This window comes from Thalassophryne amazonica, chromosome 6 (assembly GCF_902500255.1).
Source record: "Thalassophryne amazonica chromosome 6, fThaAma1.1, whole genome shotgun sequence".
Classification (NCBI taxonomy): domain Eukaryota; kingdom Metazoa; phylum Chordata; class Actinopteri; order Batrachoidiformes; family Batrachoididae; genus Thalassophryne; species Thalassophryne amazonica.
Window position 1 is genome coordinate 47,230,797 of NC_047108.1, and position 25,182 is coordinate 47,255,978.

General features: G+C 40.1%; 1 protein-coding gene across 1 annotated transcript in view; it reads left to right on the forward strand.

Annotated features, from left to right (window-relative positions):
- Window positions 1-25,182, forward strand: part of snphb (syntaphilin b) — a 110,581-nt gene that overhangs the window by 15,615 nt on the left and 69,784 nt on the right. Inside the window, 1 exon segment of the mRNA XM_034172123.1 lies at window positions 18,100-18,242. Coding sequence (XP_034028014.1) covers window positions 18,193-18,242 — 50 coding nt within the window. The 5' untranslated portion in view covers window positions 18,100-18,192.

Below are 25,182 nucleotides of genomic sequence, written 5' to 3' on the forward strand. Positions count from 1 at the left end.
TCCAATAATTAGTGCTAAATGTATTCAAATTAATGAAATGACAAGGATGCCCAAACTTATGCAGCTGCCTACTTTTGTTTAAATAATTATTGCACACTTTCTGTAAATACTAGAAACTTTATTTCACTTCTCAAATATCAGTGTGTTCGTCTGCTATATGATATATTTAACTGGAATTTCTGTTCCAGACAACCAATGATTTATAAAGGAAAATCATGAAATTTATCAGGTGTGCCCAAACTTTTACATACAACTGTATTTAGCTCATTTTGTTTTCCATTATATTTATTCTTGTGTAGCACTACAGGTGTGCGCTCTGATTTATCTTCTTTTTTTATATTTATTCCTGTGTTTCCAATTTTTAGTTAGTTAGTGTTGCAGATTGTCATCATAACGGTAATCGGGGCACAGATTACTTGTCTGACATGTCGCATGCTTTTGGTGACAGCTGAGCTACATGTCTACTTGTGCCCAGAATGAACCATCAGCCTCAGGAAAAGTATAAAAAACTCTTTTCGCCTGATCTCCGCGCAGATTTGAGCACACACACACACACACACACACAAAACTGTCCGATGAACTCCGCGGACATCAGCTTACAAGGAACTAATTTTGAGCTTTATAACAGCACTTTATAAAATGAACTTTATTCGTAAAGTAACACACAGACCTGATCATTGCCCTCCCATTGGCTGTAATATTGAAATGATATTGCTCTTATTTTTTTCCTGAGTTCATGTCCAAACTCATGTCACAGTCGTGCGGTTCTCGGGTGGTCATGGGGCGCTCTGTGAGATGTTTCTGCGTGGCCTGTGTGTTATTTGAGTGTTCCCCGGGTTTGGCATCTGACTCTGGTGACTTCTGCAGAGTCAGGTGCCGCTTCACGCTTCACACCGGCCTTGCGATCATGGCGGTTTGTGAACAGATACTAACATGCGGTGTTCAACATGATTTCATGAGCACACAAGGACTGCTGAATGACCCTCATCTCTGTGTAACAGGGGTTTGAGGCACTTCAGTAAATTTGAGGTTTCCTTTAGTCTGAAAAGCACAAAGACATGTTTGCTAACAGTTTTAGTGAATTATCATTCACCTCAAACTTGGAACGGAACATCCAATTCCTTTTTTTTAACGAGTTGGAATGAGGCTATTCCTGCTGTAGTGGTTGGTTCTATTTTTTTATGAGATTTTTTTTGTTTGTTTGTCTTTTTATTGTGAGCTTGTAATTGAATGCTAGCCCCGGACCATTCTGTCCATCATTTCAGCAGTATTTATTCTCAAAGAGGATATGCAGACTTCAGATTTTATTTTTAATTTTGCAAACTGTTGTATGTCTGTTGTATCTCTGTTGTAATCCTGAGTGGAGTTTGTGGGGGACATTTGTGTGCTGTCTTCTGCTTTCACACTGTAATAACTTGATATAATTTTCCTGTTTTTATCAAGCTCTTTGCTCATATACATACACATTTAACAGACTTAGTGCTCTTGACATGCTTTAATCACTGCTTGGCTCAAAATGAAAAACTCTTGGTGAAAGATATTTTGAGCTTTTGACCTGATTAAGTGCTTAAATGAGGTCTTGTGGCGTCATGTCAGAGTTGTGTCCACTGAGACCAAATCTGTGTGCTTTTCACACAGAACAAAATGTTCAAGGATGGCTAGATGTTGGCTTATGTCAAAACATTCAACAGAAGAATCATTCAGTTAAAGTTACACTGAAATGAAAAAAAATCTCTTTCATATTATGAGTGAGATGTGTTGCTGTATTTTTTTTTATCGCTTTGTCTTCTTTCTGGAAACAGTAAAATATTTTTGATGATACACCCCAGCCTAAAGGTGCAGAGATTTAGTCTAATCATGGGATCTGGTGAGCGGTGAATGTTTCCCATCATTCCCTGAAGAGAGGAGACAGCGACTACAGTGATTTGCATACCATATTTCCCAGCATACGATCCATCCGGAAAGTATTCACAGCGCTTCACTTTTTCCACATTTTGTTATGTTACAGTCTCATTCCAAAATGGAGTAAATTCATTTTTTTTCCCCTCAAAATTCTACTCACAACACTCCTTAATGACAAAATGAAAAAATTATTTTTGAAATTTTTGCAAATTTATTAAAAAAAAAGAAGAAGAAATAGGGATGGGTATCGAGAACCGGTTCCTTTCGGGTATCATTATGAAATGGTTTGATCCACCAACATCAATAACCTTTTTACTTAACGATTCTCTTATCGGTCCTTCAGAGTGGCCGTTGTTTTGGAGGGTGTTTGTCAGAAAAATTATAATTTCTCTACATTGATTACAGACCCTGCAGCTGGTCTGTAATCAACTTTTCTGCGGCGTGGCTTTGCTTTGAACCTTGAACCAATCAAAGCAGTGATTCGCAGATCGCAGCAGTGCTTCGATCATTGCTTTGTTGATTTTTTTTTTTTTCTTTCGCTTTCCCCCTCTAAAACCCTAAAGAGCATATGGCTGTGAGTATTATTTACCTTTTTTATGTTAAACGGACCTGTTATCTTTTTCTGTAACAGATGATAGATGTATTTTATAACTTAAAAACGGGACCGATGCTAACGTTAGCATGTCTATGGCATTTTCAGTGTTAAGTTAGCATTAAGCGAAACCTTGGAGTAATCATGGACTCAGACATGACTTTAAACTGTCACATCAAATCAATAACATCACCAGCTTTTTACCATCTAAAAATATTGCTAAGATTAAAAATATAGTGTCCAAATCGGACTTAGAGAAGCTGATCCATGCTTTTATCTCCAGCAGATTGGATTATTGTAACGGTCTACTCACTGGCCTCTCTAAACGAGCTGTCAAACAGCTACAGAACATCCAAAATGCTGCAGCTCGAGTCCTGACAAGAACCAGGAAATATGACCACATTAGTCCAGTGCTCAGATCTCTGCACTGGCTTCCAGTCACTCAGAGAATAGACTTTAAAACAGCTTTGCTTGTGTACAAGTCTTTTCATGGTTTAGCACCAAAGTACATCTCTGATATGTTAGAGCCATATGAACCATTGCGGATCCTGAGATCCTCTGGGACTGGTCTTCTACTGGTCCCCAGAGTCAGGACTAAATACGAAGAAGCAATGTTTCAGTTTCATGCATTTAAAATCTGGAATAAACTCCCTGAAATGGTGAGACTGGCTTCATCTGTGACAATGTTCAAATCCAGGCTGAAAACTGTTCTTTTCAGCTTGGCGTAGGAGAATTGAGAGTCATCTATTTGCCCTCTTCTTTTTAAATGTAGTTTTAAAATGATATTTATGTTTTTATGATTTTGTGTGTTTTGTGATTTTATCTGTATCTTCTAATTTTTATGAAGCTGTGAAGCACTTTGAATTGCCTTGTGTACGAATTGTGCTCTATAAATAAACTTGCCTTGCCTTGCCTAAGCAGTTGCAGCTGTCAAGCGTTTGTTGTTGTAAAAGAGTCAAATGTATTACAAATTGTAATATTTTTTTAAATTTATTTTTGTTTATATATTATTAATAATAGCAAGCACAACAATAATAGTAATAATAACTAATCTAATGATTATATACAATTTTAGAGAAAGAGACAAAAAGAACCTGAATAAAAATACAATATAAAATATAAAACCAACTAACAATGAACATGCATAAATAAATAAATACATACATACATACAGAAATAAATAAGTGTTTCCTGTGAACACCTAGTGACTTTTACACCTCCATTTCATACCTCTTATTTAAGTTTAATGACAGTTTGTTTTGGTCAAACCATATTTTCAGTTTGTTAATTTCTTCAGTGATTTCCTCCAGAACTATCTGCCAAACTAGAAAACTGCTGCATCCTAGTAAGAGCAGAATACTACTGGAATGAATTTGAATAAGGAAAGTTGTTTTGTTTTTTCTCTCACCTAAATGGATGCTGCACTCACTCCAGTTTATTGTCTGGAATAGTCCCAGATTGGATTTCAGAGTTTCTAGAATTCAAACATTTTCGTGCAGGTGGTGTTGGGGATAATTATGGGTTTAAGCTTTTTTTGTTTTTCACCACTTTCATCCCCGAATATGTGAAAGCATGAGTCACTTTTGTGCGGATTAAAGTTAGTAACTGGGACTCCTGTCTTGTTGCGAGAAAGAAATGAGAATCGTCCTCCGTTCTGTTCACACAGCTCCAAACGCTGCGCAGCTCTCTGCCGAGTCAAGTTAGAATGATAGAATCCAGTCGAAATTAATAACTTCAAAGCGAAACACTGTTTTGTTTATTTTTATTTATGTCCAGAGATCAAGGATACAGTGACCAATTTCATATTTATTTACTTTAAGACTCAATGAAATACATAGAAAACCTGTAAAGCCTACTTTTAGTACAAAATTCAAAGAGGTATCGATAAGGGAATCGATAAGGAATCAGATCGATAAGCAGAATCAATAATGGCATCGATATCGATAAAATCTTATCAATACCCATCCCTAATAAGAAATCACATGTACATAATAAGTATGCACAGCCTTTGCTCAATACTTTGTTGATGCACATTTGGCAGCAATTACAGTCTCAGGAGTCTACAAGAGTCTCTCTTGTAGAGAGTCTACAAGAGTCAAGACTGTTTCTGTGTAGGCTCTCAGTTGTCCAGGTGGTTTCCATAGTAGAGAAGCTTTAATCGTCGACTGGACTGGGTTGCTTGACGCGAGGACGTTTCGCTTCAAATCGCAGAAGCTTCCGCAGCTAAAATTCTTGCTCTGGTAGTCTGACTTCTGTCTTGACTCTTGTAGAGAAGAATAAACAGAAGCCACAAAAGCTGGAGTTTTAAACCTACCCAGACCCCTCCTACCGAGAGGCAGACTGCTATGGGTTAGTGACTAAACAATAGCTCTAATTAGCACCTATTGTGCTCTAGTTAGCACCCTCCTAATGACAGGGCAGCTGTCCCTCCTAATGATGGAACGGATGCCTCTCCTGATGGCTCCCTTGACGACTCTCCTGATGGCGTGAATGACTCATGAACAAAAGACTGAAACTGCTTTGACCTGAGTACCCCATTGTAAACAGGGGACAAAGCGTGTCTCAGACGCCCTCCCCGGGTAAGGCTGGGTTTCAACTGTTTCACATAGAATGCCTCCTTGACCCCTCTCTCTCTGTAGCACTTTAAGATTTTTATTAATGAAAGGTGCATTATAAATGAAATTTATTTTTATTATCCTGACATTGTTGAACGTGATGTCATTGAACGTCACGTTGCACTCATCTTGTGTAAAACAATCAGTTCTGTTGATGAATGTTTATTTTCTTTTATGAGTGGAATATTCATCTAATCACATAAATCTGAAAACGCCAGAAGTGTCTTTACTGTGGAAAACTGAAAGGATGATGTCATCACCCTGCCTCTGTAACATGTTGCTCACATTGTAATTTAACAGTCTAATTTAGCATATATTTTTTCTTCTTCTTCTTCTTTTTGGTGGGACAAAGTGCTGGCGTCCTCCACCTGAAAAACTCACCCAGAGCAGACAGATGCTGGGGGGCAAAAAAAACAAAACCCTGAGGGGCTTCTCTGTAAACTCTTCAAAAAACAAATCAAAAAACCTTAAAAACACTTAAGTAACTTCCGTCATAACGAATTAACGCATTTCCAGACGTCATCTTCCAAAGCAAGGGTGTCATTTAGAGAACAGTTTTCATCTGTGATGATGAATCCTTGCAACAGGTCAGATTAAAAGACTTTATTTAATCCGTGAGCTGGCTTCAAAAGTTTTAGCTTTTGTTGTTAGCCCCACGTCGTCTTCTCCATTTTTTGTAGAAGCGTTACAGAGCCATATATAGACCTGGCATATGTGCTACAGCATTTTCATGTGGTTTCACTGGATCTGTGAGAATGGAGATATTTATTGAATGGAACACTTTTTGAAAATGATAAAGAAAAATACTGTATAGCAGAAGTTTAGTTTCAGTGTGGAGAAGGCCTTAAAAACATGGGATGAAATTAAATTAAAATAATAAATGAGGAATTATTTTCTTGGGGGTGCTATGGGGGTGCTAAGACAAATCCAGGGGGAGCTCTATCACCCCCTCATGCCCGCTTGGCGCCGCCCATGCACCTGTCTCTCTCTCCCTGTCTGTCGCTCTCCCTTTCTCTCTCTCTGCCTGTTTCCCTCTCTCTCTCTCCCTCTCTGTCTCTCGCTCGCTCTCTGTCTCTCACTCTCTCTCTCTTTCTCTCTCCCTCCATCTCTCTCGCTGTTTAAGTGCTGCACAAACTTGGAACATTTGGTAAACACGAAGCCTTTCAACTGTAAAATAAATATCATCATCATCGACGCTCACGTGCAGGATTTTAATGGAGCCTTTTTCCCTTTCAGTGGACAGAATCTCTGTTCCGCACAAAGCAGCATTTGACGGCGGGGGACACTGTGCTCTCAGAGCACTCTTGTTTGTTCTGGATAAAGTTGTAGTATTTGTGATGTGTGTTAATAAGTGAAATTAAATGTACTAATATTGACTCACGAGCACACAGTAAGTGTGTTGTGTGTGTAAAAGTAAGTTCCTTCAGCTGCTCCCTTGTTTGCACTCGGGGTCACCACAGCAAACCTGAGGTGGATCTACATGTTGAATTGGCGCAAGTTTTACACCAGATGCCCTTCATGATGCAACTCCACATTATATGGAGAAATGTGGCAGGGGTGGGGTTTGAACTGGGAACCTTCTGCACTGAAATCAAGTGCACTAACCACTTGGCCACCACCCCTACGTGTGTGTTTGTGTACATAGAATAAATGTAAGGATCAGTTGTGAATGAAATACTGTTGCCTTTACCAGAGTCTTCTCTTTTCTTTATAGTATTTATAGCACTTATATTACTACTAATGTGAGTTACTGTCTGCCAAGTAGAGTAATATTAGAAGCTGCTGACTGTGCAGTCTGCCCTGATAAGACAAGAAGTCATTATATATTTTGACAGGTGCTTCTCATCAGAGTCATACAGTGGCTTGCAAAATATTCATACCCCTTGGTATTTCATGCATTTTAATTTGTTTATGGCATTTCAAATACAAAAAGTAAATTAGGTTTCTCAATATAAAAACCTCTAACATTATCTTCCTTAGACTCAAACTGACAGTAAATACAACTTGGTATAAATTAATTAAAAATCTAAAAGTCAAGATGATGGGTTGCATAAGTAATCAGCCCCTGTACTGCTCTTCATTCAGCCCACAGATCTATTATTTAAATCTCATAGATATATGTCATAGAGTTACAGTATTTGCAGGAATAAAAATGACAAGTTTGACAAACCTGTCAGGGATTCAGGTAACAGTCAATCCATGGAGTTGATGTGTATGTGTTTGTACAAACAATTTGTTGTTGTGTTTGTTTGTTTGTTTTTTACATGCCTCTTCAAAGTAGTTTTTAACAGCCAGGTGAAGGATGTACTGTTAAGAGGCCTTTATGCTCATATCGTCATTCTTCTCATGTGCTAACTACCGCTTCATCCCGGCACTTTCTTTTCTTTTTCTGTTTGAGGGATTTGTTCTATGACAATAGTAAATGGCTAACTACTGTCTTGGGACCACCTGATTTGGGATCTGATTATACTGATTTGTTACTGTGTGTTCTCATTTTTTGCCAATTTTGAATTTTATGACATTTTCACTTTTCATGACAAAGGTGGACAGTACAGCCAAAGCACCCTACATACATGTTCTGTCAGGAAGGTGTCTTTCCTTTACAATATGTTATGCAAAAAGAAGCATATTTTTTATTATTATCTCTGCAGTCTGCGAATTAATAAAGTAGTGCAAGGAGATTACAGAAACATTTTTGTTTATTATATTGGAAGTTAGTTTTAGATTTGTTTAGAAATGTTAAAGGGGATAGAGAATCAAAATCATCTTTTTCATGTTTTTGGTGTTAGTTCAGAGTCTCCCCGTGTGGGGAAAACACATGAAGTGCCAGCAAGTTTCAGAATCTCTGTTTCAAGTATTTCTCCTTTTTGAATTGCCCCTAGAAAACAGGCCAATCCGTTTTTGAGAGAAAACTTACGTCACTTTTTCACCAATAGCCCCCCCCCCCCACCCACCCCCTTTCACACACGCCCCTTCGAAATTAATTATTCATAAGGTTGTGCCCACCCATTCGTAACACTCGAAGAGAAGCAATGGCGAGCTACAGGTGTGCTTTCCCAGGCTGTTTTAGCAGACTACGATCTTCCCACGGAAAGCAATGTACGCGATCACTGGCTTTTATTCATTTTTAACCACATCCCCAGTACATACAACCGCCAACTATTTCTTTGCTCTGCTCATTTCACAGAGGACTGTTTCACAAACCTTGCACGATTTCGAACTGGCTTCAGTCGGCATTTAATACTCAGTAGAGAGTCAGTTCCGACTTTGCGACAAAATCAAATTTGTGTTGCGCATATCCTGTTGTAAGAATTGCACGTTTAGAATGGCACGTTAGCTCTGGTTTGTTCCTCTAAAGGGAATGAGCTAACCCCTTAGCAGCTAGGGATGTGTATCGAGAACCCGTTCCTTTTGGGTATCGTTAAGAAATGACTCGATCCACCGACATCAATAAGCTTCGTGCTTAACGATTATGTTATCAGTCCTTCAGAGTGGCCGTTGTTTTGGGGGGTGTTTGTCAGGAAAATGATCATTTCTGTATTGATTACAGACCCTGCAGCGGGTCCGTAAACAACTTTTCTGCAGCGCAGCTTTGCTTTGAACCTTGAACCAATCGAAGCAGTGCTTCGCAGATTGAAGCAATGCTTCGATTATTCTTTCTTTCTTTTGCTTAATTTTCTCCTGCTAAAACCCTAAAGAGCATACATCTGTGAGTATTATTTACCTTTTCTATGTTAAACCGACCTGTTATGTTCTTCTGAAACAGTTGATAGATGTATTTTATAACTTAAAAACGGGAGCGATGCTAACACGTTAGCATGTCTATGGCATTTTCAATGTTAAAAGTTAGCATTGCAGCTGTCATCACGTTCGGGTGCATTTGTTTTCAAATTGTAATATTTCTTAAATTTATTTTTGTTTATATATTAATAATCTAATGATTATAATATACAATTTTAGAGAAAGAGGCAAAAAAAAACCTGAATAGAAACACAACAGAAAATATAAAAGCAATGAAAATAAATAAATAATGCTTTCTTTTCAGTGAGAGCAAGGGCAGCCAATGAAACAACGGCAACAGATCAGCACCACCTACTTGCATTTCATAATGAGGTTGCCAAATAAGCTCCGAAACGACGCCATTAAAGGCAAATGAGGCATTCTAAACCCAGCATAGTAACATAGCTGTTTCAGAGAGCCTTTTAGGAAGGTTCTGAGCCATTACAGACCCAACCAATTTTTTGGGGCTACATATCACATCACAGAACAAGGATTAATGCCCCATTCAACCTCTGTCTATCACCTTTAATTTTGTACAAAATATAGAGGAATGGACTTTGATGCAACAAACGAGGCTCTCTGATGGTAAAGCTGCCACTGAATATGTTTCGGACTTTATTTACATCAATTACAAAGAAATACAAACAATATGGCACTTTATGGTAAATCTGCATGGAGTAGAGAGTTCTCAAAAACTGAGTGACTGTGCAAGAAGTAGAAGAATGAGGAAAGCCACCAAGACACCCAGACAACCCAGGAGAAGTTATCGGCTTACGTGGCTGTGATTGGAGAAATTGTGCACAGTGCAAGCTTTACATTTTGCATCAATACTCTTAGCTTCATAGTGGAGTAGAGCAGAGAAGGATTTTCTTTCACCAAATGAGATCAAATCCAGGCTTGCATCTCAGATGTACCTTCTGGCAATTTGTAGCTAAACTTTCAGGTCTTCTTTTTAAGAAAATCCTCCTCTATACCACTTCATCATGAAGATGGGTAACTGGTGATATAAAGTGCAAAATATGCACTGTGCATAATTTCTCCAATCACAGCCACATAAGCCCATAACTTCTTCTGGGTTGTCTGGGTGGCTTGGTGGCTTTCCTCACTCTTCTACGTCTTGCACAGTCACTCAGTTTTTGAGAACTGTTTACTCCATGCAGATTTACCATAAAGTGCCATACTGTTTGTATTTCTTTGTAATTGATGTAAATAAAGTCCAAGACATATTCAGTGGCAGCTTTACCATCAGAGAGCCTCGTAAATGGACTGGTAAATGGACTGCATTTATATAGCGCTTTTCCATCTGCATCAGATGCTCAAAGCGCTTTACAATTATGCCTCACATTCACCCCGATGTCAGGGTGCTGCCATACAAGGTGCTCACTACACACCGGGAGCAATAGGAGATTAAAGGCCTTGCCCAAGGGCCCTTAGTGATTTTCCAGTCAGGCGGGGATTTGAACTCATCGTCCAAAACTACCACAAAAGACTCCAAGCTGTCAATGATGTTAAAGGGGCAATACACAGTATTAAGAACAGGGGTATGTAAACTTTTGATCAGGGTCATTTGGGTAGTTCTCTTGTCATTTTTATTTAAAAAAGGAAGCAATTGTTTGACAATAAATGGCTTCACCCAACCACTAACCATGAGTGAAAGAAAAGTTTTTGTGTTGTCATTCATATTCTCTTAAAAATGGCCAAAAAAGCAAAAATTCTGCCAGGGTATGTAAATGTTTGAGCACAACTGTATATCCAGCTGCACAGTGGTGCAGCCTGATATACCATTACAAAAGCAGTGACATACAGCAGATAGCTTAATACAGTAGGTCAGATGTCAACAGCTAATCATATTTCAGCAATTTTGCAGAAGTGTTGCACGACACCAGAGGGGCTTTGACAAGCAGCACTGAGCCTGTGTTATTGACCTCTGAGGCTGCTAACTGTCTGTAAATCTTGGTATGTGTCTGTATTTGGCTCCTGGGATGATATTGCACAAGGTGTTCAAGAAGACTTCATCGTAGTTGGCGTGAGTCATATTTTCTCGCGCATATGTGCACAGCCCCTCCCTTCTCTGTGCTGTGCGACCTATCGGATGAAAGTGGTGAGGCCGTACCACTGCAGTCTTCCTGGACCAGAGGAGGCAGGGCACTTCTTTATCCCTGATGTTTTGCAGCCTCTTCTGCTAAATAGTTTCTTGCATTAAATTTGGATAATGAGTATTTATTGCAATTATATTATTTCTGCTCCTGAGTAAAGTCATGGGCATGATCAGGATTTTTTTTGTAAATCTGCACAAACAAACACTGAGCCACTCTGCAGATGATTTTTTTTTTTAGATGAATGTCAGTCAAGGGCACATTATCCTCAGTAGTAACGACACCCTGTCCTGTTTCCAGTGCCGCAGACGGAGATGAACAATGGCTTCACATTAAGATCGATGCATTTGTTCTGCATCCCTGCTCTTCCTCTTTTTGTCACTTTCCCAAGGTCTCCGACATCTGCCACATCATCCTTTCATCTCACTGGCATTTCTCTCTCCCAATCTCTGCCTCTCTTATCCGCTTGCCTTTGCTGTGTTTCTGTCCTGTCAGCGGAGAAGCTGCTTCGAGGTCGGCCTCCTTCAGGCTGTCTGTGGCTGATGATGGTGTTACATAACTGACTCAACTTTATAAATCCTGCATGATTTGCTTTGATGTGCTGTGGGAGCAGTCGAACCTGCTGTCTTGTCAGTCGTGACTCAGGAAGTATGCTACTAGAATTGGAATTACTGTCTGTCCATTTATCTTCACCACCATAAGCATAGTTACTTTTATTTTGACTTTGGTAATGTCCTTAAAGGGGATTGCCGTAAATATTTTGCCTACTAATTACTATTACTGTTACTATTACTACTAATTATGGCCCACTAGCATGTGATAGATGGAGGCACAAACTGGAAATGGCACAAAAAATCTCCGCACTAGGGAAAAAGCCACAAACCATTGTCGTAAAAAGCCACAAACCGATGGTAGACAAACATAGACATTATAAAGAGTAGACGCTGCATTGGTTGCTGAGGCGCAAGAAATGCGGCCGCCATCTTGGAGCAGTCATCATAGTGATTTTATCACAAGGCAGTGTGAAGGCTGGATTCTATAATCGTATTTTCTTTTTTAATCTTGATACACATTTGCTATGCTGATGATACTCAATTGTACATGCCGATAACTGCTGGTAATCTTACCCATATAAAATCCTTAGAAGATTGCCTTGTATCTGTGAGAAGTTGGTTGTCTAGTAACTTCCTAGTCTTAAATTCTGATAAGACTGAAATAATGGTCCAGCCAGACATCGGCATCAATTTGACCTGTTGGCACTTAATTTGGGTTTGTGTTATATATCATATGGACAAAGTGAGAAATCTTGGGGTACTTTTTCATCCTACGTTATCCTTTGGCCCCCACATTAGAGATATTACGAGGACTGCCTTCTTCCATCTGCGAAACATAGCAAGGATTTGTCCCATTCTGTCTATGGCTGATGCTGAGACTTTGATACATGCATTTGTTTCTTCCAGATTGGATTATTGTAATGCTTTATTTTCTGGTCTGCTGCAGTCTAGCATTCGGAGTCTTCAATTAGTGCAGAATGCTGCTGCCAGACTTTTGACAGAAAGTAGAAAGTTTGACCACATTACACCCATTCTGGTGTCCCTTCATTGGCTTCCGGTTTCTGCCAGATCAGCTGGTCTATAAAATTGTTCATGGACTGGCTCCTTCCTACCTGGCTGATTTGGTTAAGCCCTACATACCTGCACGGCCCTTGTGTTCGCAGGGCGCAGAGCTTTTGTGTGTTCCAAGGGTGAATAAAAAGTCTGTTGGGTATAGAGCCTTCTCCTACCGTGGCCCTACTCTTTGGAACACTCTGCCTGCAGTTATTAGGCAGTCTCACACGGTGGAGACTTTTAAATCAAGATTGAAGACCCACTTTATCATTATCTTATCATCTATTTGTATTTGTTTTGATGTTTGCTTTGTAATTTCTTTTTATTCCACTGGTTGTACCTTTTTATTTTGCCCTTTTGATTTAAAATTTTGATTTAAAATTACTTTGTGTTGTTATTAAATTGTGTGTTATGTGAAGCGCCTTGGGGCGACCATGTCGTGAGATGGCGCTATATAAATTAATACATTGAAATTGAAATTGAATCTTTCTAACATAATATGTGTGAAATACTAAGTGTTCCAATACTTTTGGAGGGCACTGTATCCTAAGCTTATGATGAGTGCAAAATGAGTGTGGTATTATTACTGTTTTGTTTAAGAATGTTTAATTTTCACTGTTGCTGTACTTTGTGTGAAATCATAGTCATATCGTATATCATATTGATATGACAATATTGCAATATGATAATTTGGCCATATTGTAGGCAATAAAAGAAAAATGCTTAAAAAGGCGGAAGCTGTAAGGTTTTAGCCATGCTCATGCTCCACCAAAGCATTTACTCAAAAAAAGTCTGAAGGACCTAAATGACATGGTGAGCTGCTGCAGAGCTTCGCTCGTCATGTCCGTGACATATACATATTATGAGCGAAGGACCGTACAAGCGGAGCAAGCAGGCTCATGGTACAGGGAGTCCCAAACAGGAAGTGTCAAATTTTGAGTCCACAGTGTAACAGGAAATGTCAAATGTTGAACACTTCCTGGATCAACACTTCCTGGATTGACAGTAGACGAGATCTCAAGGACTCTTGTGGGAATTCAGTGGCAAGTTGAAACTGAAACAGGAAGTGCCAAATTTTGAGCCCACGGGGAAACAGGAAATGTCAAATGTTGAACATTTCGGCACACGAGGGCGGGGCCCGGCCCCCAGAAAAGAGGCGAGACCCACCCCCCGGGCCAGCAAGCACACGAGGCCCCCCAACACCCGAGACCCCCCCAAGCAGCCCACAGGACTCCCCCCAGTCACAAATCCACCCCCATCCTGGATCCCACCCCGGACACCAAGCCCAAGATTGGGAAAACCGCCTAAGCGAGAACGGGGCAACACCCCACCCCACGGAAACCGTGGCCCCCAAACCCACAGCTGCCGTCCGCCCCCCGTGCCAGACTCCCGCACACACCGCCACCACCCACCCCCCCCCAATGAACCGTAGGACCCCGGGCCCCACGAGTCCCGGAGCAGGGCCCCGAGACCACAGCAGAACCGGCGAGGCAGACTCCCCCATCCCAGGCCCCAGACATCCACAGACATCCAGGGCCAACCACACATGCCACACTCACCCTACCTACCAACCCCACCATAATTATTACGGTTAATTCCCTTGTTGAGTGTGACCCCCTAAATGAGCAAAGAGTTTTTGTGCTGCTATAGTTACCTCTGTAAGGTTTTTGTGTAACTTTTTGTTTGTCTCAGTTTTTAAAAAAAAAGAAAAGAAAATTTTAAAAAAGAGAAAGAGGAGATCTCGTGTGAATAGAAGAGATCTCGTGGGAATTCAGTGCATAGTTGACACTGAAACAGGAAATGCTAAATGTTGAGTTCACATTCAATCCGGGAACGCTAAAGTGAGAGGCAGCGCGCACCTTGACAGCTCATGATGTCAGTTAGTGAATATTTAGTGTGTTAATTGTATGAAGTTTTTTAGCCATGCTAATGCTATGTGTGAAGGACCTAAATGAGATGGTGAGGACTTTCCAGGCATGTGAGACACAAAAAAAGAAAATTGGTTAAAACTGCGGGGGTTAAGAGGGCCCCCAGAAGTGGAAGGTTTTAGCCATGCTAATGCTCCCCAGAAGCATTTACTGAATAAAGTCTAAAAGACCTAAATGACATGGTGAGATGCTGAAGAGCTTCACTCATTCATGTCTGAGACATGTACATATTATCATGCATTACAATTGATCATTTTATAACTCTTACAAATATAATGCTGTTTTCTAGGTCTACTCATGATTTTTGTGCTGTTCATGTAACAAGAGTGAAACATGACCATCTGTTTGCTGTGATGTGTTAAAGTCAAGCATCACAGAGCATACAGGAACTGTATGTTTACAAATGAGAGCATTTGTGTTACCGCAAGAAAGGGATTAATTTGTCCAATTGTTTGCTATTTTCAATCAATCAATCAATTTTTTTTTATATAGCGCCAAATCACAACAAACAGTTGCCCCAAGGCACTTTATATTGTAAGGCAAGGCCATACAATAATTATGTAAAACCCCAACGGTCAAAACGACCCCCTGTGAGCAAGCACTTGGCTACAGTGGGAAGGAAAAACTACCTTTTAACAGGAAGAAACCTCCAGCAGAACCAGGCTCAGGGAGGGGCAGTCTTCTGCTGGGACTGGTTGGGGCTGAGGGAGAGAACCAGGAAAAAGACATGCTGTGGAGGGGAGCAGAGATCAATCACTAATGATTAAATGCATATATAACTGATGGGGAGCTGCAACAAGTAAGAGGATGTGAGGTTGCTCGGCAGCAGCCAATAACATTAAATTAATAGTTGCAGACTCGCATCTGCTTTTTGTTGCTTTCATGTTTCCAGTTTGTGCTTTTATCTCATCTCACTTATATGGTTGAATAATGATTTGCTCTTGAGTATTTGACTTTAAACAGCATGAATTAAACAGGATTTGGAAACATTAAGGAGGTTGCAACATGTAATGTGAGAAACACTTGTGAGTTTAATTTGATAAATAAATAAAGCCAGACAAAACCATGAGCCGGAGCACACGGAGTATCAGAAATTTGTTTATGTATGTATGTACTTCTGTGGGATCTTTGAAGCTGTATTTTGTTTTCTACAAAGCTGAAACTGAGTAGGCAGGATGGACCTGACAAAGTCTATCTGTATTTAACTGTAGTTATGGAAAACCAACATTTTTCAAAATAATATAAAGGTGTCGGTTTGTCAGTACTGGTCTGTACATCAAAGCACATTGTGTGTAACTGTCATGTTGGATGTTAAGACATTTTGTTCCTCTATGCTTTTACGTTTGCTTCCTGTCAGAATCTGTTCAATTGAATTGCTTGTACTGAGTAATTATCATATTGTGTTTTCCTTAAATACAGTAAAACTTGCATATAATGGATTCAGGTGGACCAGTGAATTTTGTCCATTATAATTGAAATCCGCTATTTGTATAAAACAGACAGAATTTGCTATATTTATGTAACGGATTAGTTACAGCCAGGAGGCGCCGAATGATCTATGGGAAATCGCCAGCACCAATTAGATTTACATATTTCCTTAATTAAAAGCCTGAATAGGGGCTTGAATAGGGGCTTGCATCATTTAATCACCGGGTCAAAACTTTGTCTGAAAAAAAAATTAACGGCTGACTTAAATAAGCACCGGGCATTATGTGCATTAAAAAGATTACATTTGGTCGAGTCACTCTTTCCCAAGTCTGCTGTGAAGTGGTACCTTAAAATCCTAAAGCCTGATTTATGCTTCTACAACTCTGTATCTCTGTTGCCATGCAATGACGCAGAAGTGGGTGTTACCCTTTTAAAGTTCTCCATCACGTGGTGGGCATCTTAATGCAATTTACCACAGGATCAGTGGCTTTTTCTGGATCAGTTTGTCCCTCAACAAGCTTCACTTCTTCATACTGTACAATCATCAACCTCCAAACCAGCAGTATGGTACATATAATTTCCCTCCATGAATTGCGGGTCATTTGAGCATCTTTTCCTGACTTTGTGTTGTAAAGTTGGTCATATTTGCGGACTTTTCTGCCAAACGAATTTGATCGATGATCGAAATGTAATCAGCATGCAGACTGCAAAAACTATTAAAATGTGAATACTTGTAAATACTTTACGGATGCACTGTATGTGGTTAATTGAGGTGGTTTCTGAAGATGAATGACCATGAAAGTGCATGAGCATGTGGAATGTTTCAACAGGTGGTACTTACTGAAGTGCCAACAAGCAGTGGCCACCTGTTTGATAAATACAGACTTTTTTGTACTTGCACACATAATATATTTTGTTGGCACACCAGCATTTAGAGCATTTGCTGCTTGCAGTTTGATAAATGAGGGCACACAGCTGCAGTATAAAGCAGGTGCTGCACTTTTATACTCATTCACAACATTGGCCTTCTGAAGTCACTCAAGTAGATATATGTAATATATAACTGATGGGGAGAATCAACATTTCATTTTGTCAACATTTCAGGCCTTTGTTTGTTTGTTTGTTTTTTGTTGTTGTTGTTGTTGTTGTTTGCAAGTACTAAGTCATCCTGTCCGGGGTGTAGCCCACCTCTTGCCCTGACCACTGGAATAGGCTCTGGGATGAAATAAAGAAATTTGTGCTGAGGGCATTGGACAAACTTTTTGGACAAAAGCAGCATGTGCGAGAGTGCAGTCAAGGCTTGTGAGCAAGTGAGAAACTCTGTAATACTGCAGCAGATAACTGAAACAATCCTTCACATGGCGATACAAGCATCAGATTTGGCATGAAGGTTCTTCATAAATCAGTGTTTGAGAAAAAAGTCCTGGCCACATGAAAATCCAATATGACAGCCAGGTAGGGGTCAATGAAGAATGACACAGGGGTCAAAATTTAAAAATGCTACAATCATATTGAAAGCTATACCAAATTATGTGTCTGATCACAAAGATTCCAAAAAGGTATAGTTTGGACTATCTATGACTGAATGTTATGGAGTTATGGGGTAGATGGTAAGAAATGGTAAGAAAGAATGGTAAGAAAGGTCAGTTTCAGTTTGCACGGGAGTCAAAAGTTAAAGTTGCTCCAATTTTGGTAGAAAGCGGTACAAATTACTGGTTGAACTAATAGGATTAATAAATGGAATAGTTTTGACTGTGTTGAATGCTTTGTTTGCCCAGGAAATGTCAAACAATGTTGACTTACATTGGATTCTATGACATGTGGTGTATGTTACCCTGTAACGTGACAACTAAGCATGACACATGGTGCAAACTATTCCTTTTAAACCCCTATTAACTCAACCAATAATTTGCATCACATTTTACAAAAATTGGAGCAACTTTAACTGGCTCTGGGTGGAATCTTAGAGGTGATTGGCTGCTGAGCCTTGATGTTTTGCTTGACTCAGCAGCACCATGCAGCACGCTGAGGCATCCAAAAACCAGGACACAGGCAGTGTCTGCAAAGCTTTTTATTTCACATTATTGTCTGCACTGTTTGACTTTTGCAGCCGTTAACCACAGTGTCTCTGTCCTTTCTGCTTTTCTCCAGGCTCACTTCCACTGTTGACCTGAAGAAGACAGTGGGACCGTGAGAGCGAGAGACAGGAAAAAAACTGAAGTGTACAACAGGTGGTCTGGCTCCATGTCTGCTCCTGCTTCAGCCAATCGGAGGTCTGCAACGGGCTCTCGCAGGTAGGCAGCCAATCAGGAGCCCTAGTTTTGGCTTGTTTTCTCAAAGCTGACCTGTGAAAAATTGATAAGATAGTTCTTGTTGGTTCTGATGTTGATTGATTCTCCTGTTCATAATTTCATTGCAAAAATAACCAGAGAATATTGTAAAAATAAATGGTTATTTTACTCAAAATTCAGCGGTCTTGACTAGGGGTAAGCATACATATGGGGGCATAACAAGGGTCACCACAAATAAGTGAAATTAAGAAAAAGATTTTTTTTTTCACATTATTGTGCCTAAAGCTGTGTTCTATGACAGCGTTTTAGGGCCACATTGAATTTTTTTTTTTTTAACGAGAAAAAAGTCATAATATTACGAGAATAAAGTCGTAATATTACGAGAAAAAAAAGTCATAATATTACGAGAATAAAGTTGTAATTTTATGAGAAAAAAAGTCGGAATATTACAAGAAAAAAGTCGAAATATTATGACTTTATTCTCGTAATATTATGACTTTATTCTCGTAAAATTACAAATTTATTCTCGTACTATTATGACTTTTTTCTCATAAAATTACGACTTTATTCTCGTAATATTACGACTTTATTCTCGAAGTCTAAAAGAAAAATTTTTATGTAGCCCTAAAACCCTGTCGTAGTGTTCCCCTTGTTTTGGATTAGATTTAAAGATATCTGATGCTGCTTCTGGCTTCACAGGGCTTCATATGCTTCGATATTTCAAAGTTCTGCAAGTTTGGCGTGATGTCATTAAACATCCGATAACGATTATCTGTGTGTTTCTTGATTCTTTCATTTGTCCCAAAAACAGTCAATAAGCTGGTAAGCATAAACATTGCTAACAGCTAACCATGCTAACTGCTTCAAAGTCCTGTTACCTACACCACAGCTGTCCTGTTGTCATCACTAAGCAGACATCACTTCTTCTCAAAGCCTTCATGGTCACAGTCTTGCAAACCTGCGCAGCTCTCTGGTAGGCACATGTAAAAATAGACAGTGGTTTTCAAGCATTGTAAACAATGGGAGCAAGTTAACTGGACTTGGGGGAAAAAAAAAAAAGGATGTTCACAGTACAGTGCATTCTGGGTTGATTCCCCTCATATGTGGTTGGTGATACTCAAGGTCTGCACCCTTCTAAGGGCTGTGTCCCATGAAACTCTTCAAGCTTCAGCCCTTCAGACACAGCGGAGGCCAGAACAAAGGGCTCTCATATTAGATGGTCTGGCACACCAAGCATTTTAGTATTGTATCATTACGTTTGTCCCTACCTCCTTCCACCTGGCCACTTTCCGCCTGACGACAGTTACAGCAGGGTAACGTGGAGAGGGTCTACTAGTCCTAGGGTTCACCGGTCCTAACCACTTTATATAATTTGATGGTGTATATTACAACAGCTTCACAAATAAATTTAATACTTTCAAATAGCTAACAAACCAGATTCAGTTTTGTTCAGTTTACAAAATAAAACATATGATTCTGTTGACACACACCATTAATCACCTTTAATTGTACTGTTGTCTATAAATCTATTGAATTGAAAATCAACAACTAATGGTAATTCACCATAATTAAATGTTTTTGTTTTTGTTTTTATTGTCACACTTTTGTAACATTACTTAACATTCTTTAGTGCAACATATAGCCTACCATAAATTTAAAAAAGCTTCAACATGCTCTCCGTAATACTAGGACCAGGACTAGTGGACCCTAGGACTAGTGGGAAGTTCCCGTGTAACCCATAGTTTAGTAATCATTTTTCAGTACTTATTTATACTTCTAAGTATTACTGATGTACAGTTTTACACACGGTGCCTATAAGTGTCCTTTTTTCTTTTTTAAATTTACCAACTCTTCTGTCTTGGAAAAAAAAATCACAATGCTCATGGGATTGTTTGGGCCACAAATAATACACCTGTTGTATCCCTCTTGTGCAGCGAAATGAAGGCTGGCTGCTTCATAAGCAGCCTTTCAAATGGCACAGGCTTGTCACACCACTTATGATGTAAACAGCCGACGATTAAGCCTGGGTCCCACCGAATAATGAAGGATGATGAAGGAGCCACGCAGCATGTTTTCTTTGCTACGAGAGGGTTTCTTCAACTATCGTGGGAGTTTTGTGGCTCTGAGTGGCTCTTAGAGGCATTATCTTCAGTTAACGAGGCTCCTCTCTGAGCGTGGAACTAATTTCAAGAAGTTCAAAATTTAGCAACAACAGCATGGCGCAGTTTGTGTATGAGTTACTGCGACGGCTTAGAGGCATTTGTGTGGTGATTATGAGTCTGCTAAAAGCCCATTATCCGTGCGCCTGGCAACTATGCAGGACCTGAGAGGCTATTTTTGGAGCGGCTGCCCTCTTGCACACACAATTCCACCTGCTCTGTGCACTGGACTTTATATAAAATAATTATTTTGTAGCGGATTAATCATTTTCTGCCTAGTACACTAGCAAACGAGCAAAAATCTTGGTTCCAAACCAACAAAATTAATGTTTCGCAGATGTGAAGAAATCATGAAAAACTGTGGTTATACAACTAAATACTAGTTTAGTGATTCACAGGATTGCTAAAAAAAGCAGTTTGAACATAATAGTTTTGACTTTGTAGCATCAAAAGCAGATGCTACTGTTACTGTGAACACCCCCTTTTCTACTTTTTTTTTACTAATAGCCCAATTTCGTAGCCTTAAGAGTGTGCATATCATGAATGCTTGGTCTTGTTGGATTTGTGAGAATCTACTGAATCTACTGGTACCTTGTTTCCCATGTAACAATAAGAAATATACTCAAAACCTGGATTAATCTTTTTAGTCACATAGCACTACTATTATTCTGAACACTACTGTATATATATATATATATATATATATATATATATATATATATATATATAAAATGATCCACAGGTGTATATAATTAAAGCAGCCACCTCTTTCTGTATGCAGAACGGCACCATGCGCAAAAGAGTGCTTTTGCAGAAATAAACGGACAAACACAAAGTTAAACGTGGAATCACAGTGTAAAAATTACTGTGTTTAAAGCCAGTGAAAAAATAAAGCCAGCAAGCCATGGATGGAAAGGAAGCCAAGAGCACAGAGGCGGCTGTCCATGAAAGGACAACAGCAGCATGCTCACAAAAAAGCGATTTTGCAGAAATAAATGGACAAACATAAAGTTTATAGTGGGATCACAGTTTCTGTGTTTAAAGCCGCAGAAGAAATAAAGCCAGTGAGCCACGGAGCCAGCGAGGAGCACAGAGGTGGCTCTCCAAGAGCTCTTGGTTCGGCTCTAGCTGGTCTGGTGCATTACAGGTGGATAGCAGACTGGCGCACAGCGCACAACCACGGGACTGTGCCGGAGTGTCTATTTTTGGACTGCCTTTAAAAAAATGGGACATCTTTAAATGCTGCTGTGAATCTGTGAATTGAAAACCCACACTTTAAAGGGACCAAGTGTGGGAGGGCTGGAGGTTTGGACCAAAACCATGCCTAAACGTGCCCCAACATGGCATTGTCATGGCACTATCATGGCACTACGTGGCTTAGTGTGGCTGATGAGAGTCATTCGAGGCTCTAATGACAGGTCGGTCATGGCTCACTAGAGGCTGTTACGTGGCACATAGAGGCACCTTCATAGCGGATACGTGATAGATGAAAACGTGGATCATTCTTTGAATAATCGCTGACACACCCATGCGTGGCTCCTTATTCATCCTTCCTTATTTGGTGGGACCCAGGCTTTACACTCTTTGAAGTGGGCAGCCGCTGAACTGGGACACAAGTTATCTCAGTTGTTGAGCTTCATGCAAGCTCTCTTAAATGAAGCTGTAGTTTGTCAACAAGAAGTTAGCTTGCGGAATTCTTGGGCTCCATACAAGCTTTTGTCCAACAGTTTTACCTGAAGAAACTATAAAGGCTGCTTAAGTGTGGACACCAGATAGGTAACATCTTGAAAATAAGGTGTTTCAAACTTATTGTGCTTGTGCTGACCCAGATTAATTTAATTTAAGATTAATTATTTGTTGAAGCATGGAGGGGGTTGTACTCATGATTGTAAGTCTCTCCGCACACATGTGCAATTAATTAGTGATCGCTGGTGTATTTTATTCCTCTCACTCTGAGCATTTCCGCAAAACATCTCACTCTGCAATTCTCGGCATTTTGCGGCATGTGACGCACATTTTAGAATGAGGAGAAACATCCCGATGACTGACAGACAGAGGGAAACGAACCTGCTCCATCTGAAAACGAAGCTTCTGAGCTTTTGTTTGAAAGTGATGGCTCGGATTTACAGAGGATTTACAGACAGGAGATGACACACTTCACCCTGAAACTCTTAACTTTTTCAGTGTGTTGGATTTTGTGGTGACAAACTGTTTGTGTGGATACTGGTTTACTGAAGCTGTGTACATGGACATGGGACATCTCCATGATGCTGTTTTTAACAGACTTTCTAACACTGAGATGGATTTGTTACATTTGAAGAAGTCAGAATACATAATTTCCAGGAGTTAATGGGCTTTACGTGCCACAATCTTGAGAGAACTAAAGGCGGAGTTGCAGCCAGTGATTGCACACACGTGCGTGGGGGCTTTGATTGTGTGGAGTTTGCATTTGGAAATAAATCTACTTCTGGGTGAGTCTGGCATGTTCAGAATTTTACCCATTTTGTGTTTTGTGGCAAGCTTCTTTTTGTTGTTGTTGTTGCTTTGAGTGTGAATTTGGAACTGTGTGTGTGTGTGTGTGTGTGTGTGTGTGTGTGTGTGTGTGTGTGTGTGTGTGTGTGTGTGTGTGTGTGTGTGTGTGTGTGTGTGTGTGTGTGTGTGCGCGCGCGCTGTGCAGCTCATGAGAGGCTCCTGCCGCTGTGAATGTTTCTACAACGTTTTTCCCCAGCAGCAGATGTATTTTTTTTAAATTTTATTGATAACAACACTAATATTTAATAGTGCACAAAGCTGATCCTCCAGCAGAGATTGTTATTGACAGGCTGCATTTATGGCTCATGGCCACAGGTGCACTGAATCTTCTCAGAGCTGCTGCTTTTACCATGACTGCATCAAAATGAACAGTTTTCATTTAAAAACGAGTCATCATAACACTTGTGTAAACTTTGGAATTAATCTGTGCCTCAGTTCTTCACCCTGGGATGCTAGTAGCTACGTCACCTGTCAGAAACACACGGGTACTTTGTTTTCGGATGGCACCGTAGCTATTTGTTGCGAATGCCGTATACTTTGAAACCGGTCACAGAAGTGCACAAAGTAATCCCGGTGGATCATCAAATGGTCACTAACAGCCTAAATCGTTTGTATCCATGATCTTGTTCTTTTGGTCACTATCCAAAGCTCATGATCACAGGTGAGGACAGAAGTCTAAATCAACTAGTAAACCGAAAGTCTTGCCATTTTGGCTGAGCTTTCTGCACCAGAGTGGTCTAGTACAGTGTCTGAAGGACCTCAGGCACAGCCCCAATCTGTCCATCGAGCTCACGTTCCATCTTACCCCGACTCGTGAATAAGACCTGAAGATGTATGAACTCTTTCAATTGGGGCAGTAACTGTCCCCTGTCCCAGAGGGGACAATTCACCCTTTTCTGACAGAGGATCATGGTCTTAGATTTGGAGATGCTGCTCCTCATCCTCATGCTTCACACTCAGCCTCAAACCTTCCCAGCGCACATCGGAGGTCACTGTCTAATGAAGCCAACAATACCTCATCCACAAAAATCAGAGATGCAGTTCGGAAGTCATCAAACTGGACTCCGACTGCGCCTTGAAATACCATCCATGAACATCATGAACAGGACTGATGACCAGAGGCAGCCCTGGTGGAGTCCAACACCCACACAGGTCTGATATAATGGCACGAACGTAAATGCAGCTCGTACTTTTGTCGTATTGAGACTGGATCATGCGTTGCAGTGGTCCCAGTACCCCATACCGTCAGAGGCCTTTTCCATGTCCACAAAACACCTGGAGACTGGTTTTGATTCGAATAATTTCTTTAATTTTTATTTTAGTATGTCTAGTCTTCATTTATTATATATCAGATTAGCTAACATTAAAGGTGCTACTGGATTTGTTTTTTCTTTTTCTAGAGCCATGAAGTTGGGTGGGCCAACATCATCACAAATTCGACTTACTGACCCAGTAGATTTTAATGTGTGTGTGTGGGGGGGGGGGTCTGTCAAAATGCTGATGAAACTTATTTGTTTATCTGTTTATTTACTTAGAAATGTTATAGTCTGGAAAATATGGTACGTTTTTCGAGTTGCCACTGCCAAATACACAACAATCACAAAGATTTGACTGTGATTTCATATTTAAATCCAGATGTTTGTTACTGTAACCCAGTAGGTTTTAGTGCCCAAAAGAAGAAAACTATTATTTTAGTGCCAAAAAGAAGAAAACTATGTAAGGTAACATCAATCATTTTAAAAACTGTAAATCAAGGCCTCTTATAGGCCAAAATAGAAACACTGTTTCCTCATTGGCTCAAGACTCCGATTAACCCGCCCCCTCCCTTGCACTCATGTTTTGTGGACCAAGAGATGAAAGCACACGCAAAAGAACCTTCGAGAGAGATGAAAGCACACACAAGAGAACCTGAGGATTTTACACTGAATAAAATTGAAGATAATCAAGTTACTTCATCCAAACGAAACCACATTGGACCTGAGACATTGGAGGACCCGACCCGACCCACCACTGCAATTTGAAAGCCATTGGAACACTTTGGTGAGTGGATTGACACAGAGAATTACAGAGCTAACAGCTAAAAGTTACTGTCAAGCTAAAGAATTAAAACTCACTGTTTTAGATCTGCGAGGAACTGGGCTGAAGGACTGGACTCTGATGAGAATAACTATAGAAGCGTCTTGGAGAGTGGCTTGGAGCGGAGCAAATGAGAGTTAGTTAGCAGCTAATTTAGTGGCTAATGCTAAGATAAC